The 11,068-nt window shown below is 40.3% G+C and overlaps 1 protein-coding gene across 1 annotated transcript in view; it reads right to left on the bottom strand.

Annotated features, from left to right (window-relative positions):
• si (sucrase-isomaltase) overlaps positions 1-10,824 on the bottom strand; it is a 66,699-nt gene extending 55,875 nt beyond the window's left edge. The window contains exons 1-6 of the mRNA XM_076100907.1: positions 10,810-10,824; positions 5,562-5,685; positions 3,782-3,867; positions 3,359-3,479; positions 1,700-1,809; positions 1,249-1,400 (exon numbers count right to left, since the gene is read on the bottom strand). Of these exons, the coding sequence (XP_075957022.1) occupies positions 1,249-1,400; positions 1,700-1,809; positions 3,359-3,479; positions 3,782-3,867; positions 5,562-5,685; positions 10,810-10,824 (608 nt within the window). The remainder of the gene's footprint in view (positions 1-1,248; positions 1,401-1,699; positions 1,810-3,358; positions 3,480-3,781; positions 3,868-5,561; positions 5,686-10,809) is intronic.
• Between the last annotated feature and the right edge of the window lie 244 nt (positions 10,825-11,068).

The raw sequence follows: 11,068 nt of genomic DNA on the forward strand, positions 1-11,068 counted from the left end.
AGTTCCTAGGCGGCGCCCTATGGGACAACTACAATGCAGGGAAGAGAATCTCACCTTTTCGAATGAATGAATTATAATCTTAACAGAAAGAGAGGCTCTTAAAAAACCCTAAGTCTGACCTATCACCCAAATACACTACAAAACACATAGTCATAATGGTGATTAACATTTGGCCCTGTAGCGACAGGGGAAGCAAAACAAAGTTAGAGCAATTTGATTACTAAATAGCTGCAATCTCCCTGCCTCTGGCTGAAGGTCATGTGCAATGTTGAGAAAGACAATGCTGGTTAATACACCGATACGTGAGGCAAGCCAACGTTTGTCATGTGATATATTTCACAAAGAATATAAAGTCTTTATTACATTAAAGATAAATGTTTGCCTTGCAAGGTATTTGTCATGTGCCATGAATGGCAATCAGCTCTGATTCACAAATACAGAACACAGTGATGTACAAAACAGCCTTTAGTATATAAGGTCATCGTGGTGGTATTTAACCCTGAGCACCACGTAGTAGTAGTAATGCAGACAGGGTGGCTGTGCCCTCAAAAGCCCTATTTCCCCCAAAGTGCCATATTCTATACTGCATCAGTGTGTGTGTGTGTGTGTGTGTGTGTGTGTGTGTGTGTGTGTCACCCACCCAATGTCACCCAGGGCTAACGAAGTGGCCTGGTTCTACATGAACATAATTATTTACTGCTGTGGGAAACTAACATGTAACATGGCAAGGTGTTCCATCATTATGTAGAAAACAATGCATGACAATGACATTTTGTGGTGCACCACTATAGAGGATTTCTGACATAAGTGCCTTAAATGTGATACAAAGAATCAATGTTAATGTATTGACAATTCTCAAATTTAACTGGTGAAAAAAAAAAAGAAGCTATAGTCTTCTAATAAAATAATACAATTTTGGACATTATGGCACAGGCTGTGTTTTGTCCACAGAAATATATCCACACAGTCAACTGTGAGCATGGCTTGCAGTATCCTCTAATAAAACTTACCAATACAACAATCTCCTGCTACCATACATGTTTCACACATCAGCCCTCTCTCCAGCTGCAGCCATACAGAATATATCCTACATATACGTGTAGTGTATTATAACACATAGCAGAGTATCCTTCACTGTCCAGATGGAAAACAATGTGATATTGTAATTCTTATGAACAACCATGTCCCTGCCCAACACAAATACACAACGAACATACACACACACACACACGTTTACTGAGCACTCACAGGACTGTTTTGTTCTCCTTCCTGCGTACAGTAAGACCAAAGGGTTTGTGTGTCATCTCCAGTGTGTTGCTGATGGGGCTGGAGGGGTCACTGGTGAGGCTGCTGGTGTGCTCATGGGGGACTTCAAACCTCTGCCTGTGGGCATCATAGATCTGAGGAGAGAGAGAAGAGAGAAACAACCATGCAGGCAGTGTGAGGGTGGCCTCATACTTCACGGTCATGTTCATACTTTGTTGTGTACATTGCTATTTTTGTCCTCTTTTGTTCTGCACAGCATTCATGTTTAACATGCTTTGATAAAAACTACTTTTCAAATTAATTCGTCTAGACTAGATTTATCTCACAATTGCGTGTGTGTGCGTGTGTGTGTGTGTGTGTGAGTGATAATTTAGTGTGAATTTGTGTGCAAGTAAAAAGGTGTTTAACAGAGGTGGTGTCTGTCAGTGTGTACCTTAAATCGGAGTCGATTGTTTGACTGCATTTCTGCGTGAAATGACAGCTCTTGTATATCGGCCCCAAATAAGGAAGGAGAAGCCATTCTCTTCAGTTGGGCTTTCATCACTGCAAAATGAAACAAATGGGGAAAGGAGGGGAAAGGTTATAGTACAGTTAAAAATATCCATTCTAGGAAATCTATCACATTCAACTACCTAATCCCCAAAATAGAGATGAAATTACGTAATGGTTATAATTGCAGTCATTATTTCCATCAAAGCACAAAGAAGTCAGGAAAGTTAGCAAGAGAGTGAATATTATAATTTCCCAAAATATCAAACTAAATTTAAATCGCTGAGAAGGGTGAGAAGGCTGATACCGCTCCCATGTCTGTACAGTAAATATGAAGCAAACGCCAGCAGCTGATTAGCTTAGCTTAGCATAAAGATCGGAAAGGGAACAACGGCAAGCCTGGCTCTGACCGAAAGTAACAAAATCCATCACCTTTAGAAAGCTCACTAATTATTATGTGTACAGCTTGTTTATTTAACCCATACAAACACCTAAGTATAAGAACTAGATACATTGTGATTTTATGTGCTGCGAGTTACCTGGCAACATCACGGTCACGACAAGACTCCCAGAATGTCGAATTCTTCCTCTAATACTTATGCACCTCTGACCAATATTCTGTATAAATATTCAAGAGGTCTTCAACGTAAGTGGTCTTAATTTAAAAAAAAATGCCCCATTGGCATCCAAGCTGTTGAGAACAATTGTTGGATGAGGATGTGCACCAACCACATTAGTTATTGGGGCAACATAAGTGCATTCAAAATGAAAAAATACAACATTTAACTATAAAATGACTGACCATTCCCTACAATAAGTGAACTGCAACAATGAGAATACACTGCAATAGTCTTCAGTTCTAGCACTCATAAAACTCACCAGGTAAGCTTGCACAAGAATCCATTGAAACACTGATCATATTGGTAAATGTATAACCTGGGAATACATCAAAGGGTGCAATATGCTTTGAGAGTCCACAGTTGTCCCGGAGGTAAACGCGGGTAGTTTGCATAGTAGCCTCGAGGGATACCATGGCAGTATGTAACAATATGTGAAGACCGTTAACTTATATAAGGAGTGTATTTTTTTCTGTAATAGTTAAAATCCCTGTTGAGTAACATTAAAACTATCTCAGGCAGAGCAAGATAAATTGTTTTTGATAAAATTCCTCTCAGTCTACATAAGAGTTTGGCAATTTTTTTATTTAACTACCTTCTGTTAAGAATATATTGTGCAAATGTATATATTTTTCTTTTGATAAAATGTTCTAATGCTATTCAAATGTCACCAAAAATATTGATAGCAAATGTCCAATGTTTCTTCCTGCTTTTACACAATAACTGAGTTCACATATGGCAGTGAAATCAAGCAGAAAATGGAAAAACATGCATGCTGCAAAGTCAATCATGTTTTCTGATATGCCATCCATGTCATATTTCCCAGAAAAGCTTGCCTTAGGCAAAGTCAGTGGAAAAGGAAAAACGGTGTGAGGAAGACAATTTGAAGGAATGTGGAGCATTTAGAATTTTAAAATAAGTTAAATAGAAAGCCAAGACCGCATGAGTGGAAGAGCAGGATAGAGAAAGGAGAAATGGGGATTTACCATAAGGATTCGGTTGCTCCACTGATTCCACTGTGTATCCATGGTTGGTTGAGAAGAAACACCAGGGAACATTTCTCTCGTCCAGTGGGCTCCAGCAACATCCACGCTGCTCACATTGCAGCTATTCGAGCAGGGTGGTTGATGCAGTTATCATTATTGTCATCCACATTGTCGTCATTGTCATTGCTGCTATTTTAAACAATGTTGCATTATCATCATCATTGCCGTTGTTCTTGTCATCATTATAACCAGGGTAAATGTAATCATCATGAACTACACCATTTTAATTGTGACGATGGTCCGGGTAAGAATTGAGTTGTAAGGAAACCAGTAATTACCGAATCATCAACTCCTTCGGTTAAAGGTGTTTAAAAAAACCTTCTCCATATACTTTGCATTCTTGGAAATGGTAGTGGCTCATACCTTTGAGGCTCCAGCATCAGGGAAACAGTCTACTCTTTCAGCCAAAGAAATGGTGGGACACTGAGGAACGAATACTTCAGTAGTTTCTGCCAAAAGATGAAATGTTTACTTGAAACAAAACTTCAAAGTGACAACTAAGCCGCTTACTAATTTAAGATTTATAATCATTTGAGCAATGAGCTGATGATGGCACTCACCAATAGACCTTTTTCACAGCAAACATTTTGACATGTCGTAGTAGGAAAAGCACGGGTGAAATTGCTTACATTAGCGATGGCTCGGTTCCATTAATTGTCGCAGTAAGCTATTCCTGTCAGCCAGCATGCACGATACCAGGACGTCCCGAGTAGAATGCAGCCATCATTAATGTTATTAAATACACCTGTTCTTTTCTTACTATGACAAGCCAAACTATCTACCTCAAACCACTCTATGTAAGAAGTGGATATAGTTGTCGTGGTGTCACCAATTGGTTTGTCGACTGCAGTTTTGAAGCCTCGAGTTGGCATTTTGGCCATCTCCATCTTGGATTTTGGTCGTCGCTATCTTGTTTTTTTGCAACCAGTGAACAGAAGTGACCATATTTAAAGTGCGGAGGAGTGACGTGGAGGCGCTGTATACGGCTCTGATAGGGATCTGTTATTTACAAGGTAGCCACGCCCTAAAACATACACTGCTTTATCGTCTATATTACTCTAAACGGATCTTAATTCACAAATTGGACAACATGCTGTATTGAAGAAGACTTGAAACTAGTGATTGAGACCATAAACTCATGTTTACAAATGTTTATTGAGGTAATAAATCAAGTCAGTTTCTCATTAACTTCCATACAATCAGACTTCTTTTTAGCAACCAGAGGAGTCGCCCCCTATTGGCAAGTAGAGAGAATGCAAGTGCAAGGCACCTCTCATTATCCCCCACTTTTCAGAACTTGAGGTTGCTGTCTGTCTTTGAAAAAGGTCGACTGAGAGAAATGATAGAATAAGTCATTTAAGCAAAGCCCTCTAGATACAGGAGTAGTTATGATGGAAGGAAAGGAGGACGTGAGGTGATGTTATTATAGAACAGCATCCACCCTGTGCAGGTGGATGGGTGGATCAAAAAACTAACATTATAATAGGGGACCATGGTTCTTTTTTCCATTTCAACGCTGGTTACCTTAAACGGGTAGATATAATTGTGAACATTTTGTCCCATTCAAAATAATACAAAGTTAAAGGCATTTCTTTCTTGAACTTTGGCTGACAATGGGTCTTTTAATGAGCTTTGGTCTTAGAGCAAAGCTAGATTTCTATCATCCTCCATTGGTTTCACAGAAAACTAATATTTTCGTAACTATTGTTGAAAGTAGGATCAATCCAAGTTACCTGGAAAATGGGATAAGGTGCTCTTGTCTCACAACCACTCCAAAGCCACACAGTTGCAAGTCAATTTTGCAAGTTTAACTCATGTAAAATTAGAGAGAGTTTGATCAGTCAGCTTACACACTGGAGCTATTTATTGACCATTGCCAGCTAACTCGGATGACCACATAGCAGCAGTTATGTCCTCACATTCACTACTCTGAACACATCCCAAGTGTTTCAAGGGTATATTGGTGGTAGTTAGCCTGCAATACAACTCGATGGCATGATTGCAGACACTTGCAGAGGCTAACTAGCATTAACAGTTTTACAAATACAGGGGGGGACATGGTGAATGCTTTGGGCTAATGTGTTTTTAGTTGTGTTAAATTTTACACATGCATCTTTATGTATGTGTAAGCATGTTCACCTACCATCTTTAAGGACCCCAGGTTCTCCGGTGACAAACAGGACTATTAAAGTGATGGCTGCCACAGACATCAATGCAAACATGACCATTAGGGTCACCTCCAAACCTGAGAACCGCCTTCTCCCCATCTAACACAAATGCACACAAACAAAGAGAGTGATTACAAAGGCCAACATCATTAACACCCAATAATGACACCAAGTTTACTAAAGGCAAGGTCTCGGAGGTCTCAAACTTCCCTGCTTAATGAGGCCCATTGGCAGGACACACACGCACAAAACAAGCAAACTATAGTAAACACACGCATATATTTTCCTTGTATTGACCTTGGACTGCGATAGCTTTTGTGAAGTTAAAAAAAACACAATAAAATGAAAAAATAAATAAATTAAGACTTAAAAAAAAGAGAAACAGGGAGTCGACAAAACTGCCCGACAGCCTGGGCCTAATCTTGCAAAGGCACCCATCATATCACTCAAGTGATTAGGCTTCACTCCAATGTACTGGAGACAAAAACAAGGTGAATGTGTGTGGGTATGTGTCTATTTGGGTGAATGAGAGGCTCATAGCCCACCTGTTTAATGTGCTGTGAAGAGCAGGCGAGGGCAAAGAGACAGACAGAGAGTCAAACGTGTGCATGCCCCCCTGCACACCATGCAGAAGCACCGATAATCGCCTGCAAACATGCAATGCAACACCGAGGCACACAAGTGCACACCATTCGTACAGTACAAACCTTTTAGCCTCTCTCTTCTTCCCTTTAGCTTACACTACTAAGTGCCTAAAAATAGCTTCCGCCCATAACAACATATCGTTTTACTTCTCCCAACTCACAGACATTCTGATAGGCGCAGATGCACAGACATAGAAAAAGCAGGGGCACTTTTTGGCTCCAGTGTTTGGATTCCCATGAGTGCAGGCAGTTTAGAGTATTATCTGATATTGCTTTTGAACTTTTACTTTTAGTTCACTGGTTACTTTGAGACACATTCTTAAAAGTGAATGTCAAGAGGTTTGTCACCTGTAATAATGTTCAAGACTGGCATAAAAAAAAAGTGGATCAGTGCCGTGTATATCTGAATAAAGAAATCTGTCGACACATCAGTATTCAAAGCCCCCATAGACATGTCTATAAACTTTGGATTATTTAGATTGGATTAGAAAGCTGTGTTAAGCAAAGAGCTACACTTAACCAACATTATCATTCACAAGCTTGGTCACCGTCTATCTACAGTAATGTGGATACTACTGCATAATAAACACATCTGCAATCTACACAAGGTTGAAAGCAAGTCTGTATCTGTAGCAAGAAGGATTTCGAATGCATTAGGTTTTATTTATTCATTACATTAATACGTCAATGTTGAAGTTATTAAAATTGAATCCCACTGGCATCACAGTTATAATCCCAGTATCATTTTTCAAATTGTGGTGTATCAACAAATGCGAGAAGTGTAATATAAAATAAAGATTAGTTTTTGATTTGAACAGCTAGACAGCCTGCAGCTGCAGTCTTACCTTGGCGCTCTTCAATGTTCAGGGCAAAGTGCTTTTGAGTTCAAGTGAGGTAGCACCTTATATTCCACAGGCTGTATTGTGGTCATAGGGGCTCACCACTCCTCTGTGTGTGTGTGTGTGTGTGTGTGTGTGTGTGTGTGTGTGTGTGTGTGTGTGTGTGTGTGTGTGTGTGTGTGTGTGTGTGTGTGTGTGTGTGTGTGTGTGTGTGTGTGTGTGTGTGTGTGTGTGTGTGTGTGTGTGTGTGTGTGTGTGTGTGTGTGTGTGTGTGTGTGTGTGTGTGTGTGTCATTCTGAGCATGCAGACCCCGGAGCCATACAAGTCAGATAACCATAGTGTGAGAAAACAACTGCAGCCTAAAATCCCCATATCAGCTTGTTACAATCAATCCCGCTATCATGTTTGATTCCACAGAGTGTGTGTGTGGATGGTTGTAACTCAAAGATTATTGTGTATATAAGCCGTGACTCAGCACGGGTCATCTTTACACCACTGTTAATGTCTAATGAATCCACTGTAATCAACGCTTAACAGTTTTGTGTGTTTATAAAACAGATGATACTGGAGTCCCTGTATTATTATATGAGGCAGTCATCTAGCCTGGTAAATGTGTGATCCCATGCAAATCACTGGAACTGGAACTATCATGCACCACCTCAGTGGTCTCACTCGAGCCATATGTTGAAAAGTTTAAAACACATTTGTCTCTGCAAGATGCATACAAAAGCTTTAGTCCTCCCATAATGCAACTATGCCGGCAAGCAGTCTTTGGAAATAGCCACTCACCTTTTAAATTTTCTTAAAGCTGCACTGAAATTGACAATTTTTCTGTCTCATCAAAACCACAAGAAAAAAACAAAACTACTCCGGCAACCTCTATACATTCGAACAAACACAAAGGGTGTCAAGCTGCTGTAGCATGTATTTGATCCCTGATCTGTTCCACCACTGAATGATCTGTGTGGATGAGGGAGCACTGTGAATTAGAGTCCATGAAGACAGTAAAACAGTCTTCTGACCTGTTGTTCATATTCATTAATGAGTTTGTGTAATGGATAGTTCTTATCTTACACTAGCTAAACCTTTAAGTGCAGAGGTTATTCTGCTTCTGGCATTTTGGCAGTTACTGAACAGCTTCAGGTGTGTTACAAAGGGCACACCCTGCTTTGCATGTAGCCAGGGAAAATGAACACTGGTTGCAATTAGATCTGTAATCTGGCTGAAAGGGACGCATATTTATGGCTAAATGAAAGTGTCTTAAATCTCATTTGGGTTTTACTTGGATACAAGACACTTAAAATGCCGAGTGTAAATGGGACCTATGAAGACCTGGTGGTCAACCTGCCTTTGAGTGTGGATTTTAAAATGTCCATCACAATTTCATAAAGCCCAAAGTTGTTGTCTTTAAATTACTTTTTTTGTCCGACCAACAGTCCAAAACTCAACGATATTTAGTTTAGAGTTCCATAAAATGAAGAAAGGTAGACAATCCTAACAATTGAGTAGCTCCACCAATTCATTTTTGGCATTTGTCCTCGAAAAATGACAAACAAATCACAGTGATTCAGTATTAACTCTCTGTTGATCAACTAATAGATTCATTGTTAGAGCCTTAAATGGGATAAAGTACAAAACTACAGAGCTACAGTGCTTTTAATCACAGAACTAGAGTCACAATGTGCAACTACTGCTCGATTTTACAACGTCTTTGTCTTGTAACAATGCTCCCCAGTCTTTGGTCTGCAGACAGATGACTGCACCCTCTGCTGTGACACTAAGACAATGCCGCAATCATCATCATGTAGCAGGTCAGCAGCAAAGATGAACAACACTCACCTCCTCTCTGGCCATCACACATGTGGAAATCGTAGGGACCCACAGAAGACCAAAGTACACAGTTGGCTTTCTGCCTTCAAGCAAATGGTTCCACTGTTTGCCTTAGCTAACAGAGATTAAATATGACGTGATGCAGCCTCCCTTTGTTTCAACAGAGGCCTTCCTCTGAACATGACGTCACAAGCATGAACTTTACTGGGTCTGGTATTTGAAGTGCCCGATGTTGATTTCGTTTGTCTGGCTTGAAAGGACTGCAAAGCTGTGGTTCAAATTGTTTACAGTTTCTATGGCCAAAGATCCATCCATGCCAATACACTCTATAGTTTGGAGATGGCGTTAGTCCATGCAATCCGAATAAACAGAAGGAAGAGGTTCAACCAAGTGAGCTATTCACTATCAAGAGACACAATCATCGTCTCCTTCAACACAAAGCTTGATTGCCATGGACTATACGATTTTTAAAAAGCCAATATGAGCTTTGTTTGTGTGTGAGTGGACCCATGTAGGGGAGATAATAAAAGACGGGGGGGCAGAAGGCTTTCATTATAGAAACCATCATTTGGCTCAGATACCATGTGTGCAACGATGTCTTAAGAACGTCTTGTGTGTATGTAAGAGCATGGAGAAGTAGGCGTCCAAGTCAGTCTCTGATCATTCTGCTCACTCCTTTTCTCTCCGTACACATCCAATTCCACTCTGCCACTGCCAATTGCAGGTGCTCTCCCTCTAGAATGCAGCGCCAGCCGATTTCAATAGAACAAACTGAAATTGGCAATTCACTCTCCAGTATCGATCCAGTCACTTTAAGACTAGGCACTCAACATTGAGAGCTGCCAACCAACCCTGATTATATACGTGTGTTCATTTGTGTGTGTTTCTGTGTGTGGGTATGACTGGGAACCCTCACCAGTATTCTGGAGAATCAATACCTGGATTGTTTACCTGATATCAGATCTGCATAGACCAGAGTTCGTTAAGCTACTTTTAGAGAGCGGTAACCATTAACTGCTAAAATGTCTCTTAACTGGCATCGTTTAGAGTTGGATCACGTATGAATCTTTTTGCTACATTTTATGAAGTTTGCATTTGTATTATCTTCATTCCCACTCTCAAGCTCTCAATACAGTAAATATGTTTATACAGATTGTTATCTGGCCTTGGCCCTCTGTCTGTGTCTCTGAATGTGTCTGTACACTGTACCAGGTCTATTAATAATTGACCATATGGAGGTATAGCAAATGTATACTCAGTCTAATGTACAGTCTAATGCTTGAGATGGGAGACATTTCCATGATGTACATTTATTATTTATTTTTTTGTCATGTCACTTCCACCTTTTATCCAAATAAACCTCTCTACAGGTTATGACACAATAATCATCCTGTTCCCGGATGTAGCGGACATCCACAGGATTATCGTGATAGAACTGAAATGTCTGACAATCTGAACTAGTCAATTCTGCCCTCAGGAACCTATAGGTCTCGAAGTGGTTAGATTCTCAATGTACCAACTGCCTGGACAAACTCAAGATAGGACTTGAGATCAATCATTGCACTGAAACCATTACGGCTAACTGTAAAAGGTTTTATGAACCATCTTTCCGGTTTTTACAATCGGCTACATTCCTGAGGACACAGATGCCAATTGTAATAAATAACTTTAATAATTTGTTTCTGTCTGTCTCCCAGGACACTGATTTATGCTGACATGTTGAGAATAATGTTGTGCATGAATTTATTATGCATATAGGTACACATACATGTATTTCTAAATAGGTCTGTCTGTCATGATAACATTATCTATCTAGCCGTCAGGCCCAGGAAGGGTGGGGGGGGGGGGGGAGCCGGCAGTTCTGTCCATCTGCAGGCTGGAAGGCCCGCTGCGAGCAGGAACATCTCCACAGACTGAAAGGACATCCAGCCAACTGAGAAGCAAGAACCTGAAGCAGTGCCTTCCTTCACTTGGTTTCTAATATGTTACAACCATGATTAATAACTTTAAATCCTGCACACCAGCGCTTTCTCCGTGGCTCTGCCGGTTCCGCCTCTTCTAGAGCTTTGTGTTCCTGACCATCCCGTCACAGAACTTTTTTTTTTTTTTTTAGTACAATAGTAATATGTGCACTCACATTTTAACCTTCTTATCTGCTGGGATCTGTAG

Source organism: Anarhichas minor, unplaced genomic scaffold (assembly GCF_050575085.1).
Source record: "Anarhichas minor isolate MPS153535 unplaced genomic scaffold, ASM5057508v1 ptg000026l, whole genome shotgun sequence".
Lineage (NCBI taxonomy): Eukaryota > Metazoa > Chordata > Actinopteri > Perciformes > Anarhichadidae > Anarhichas > Anarhichas minor.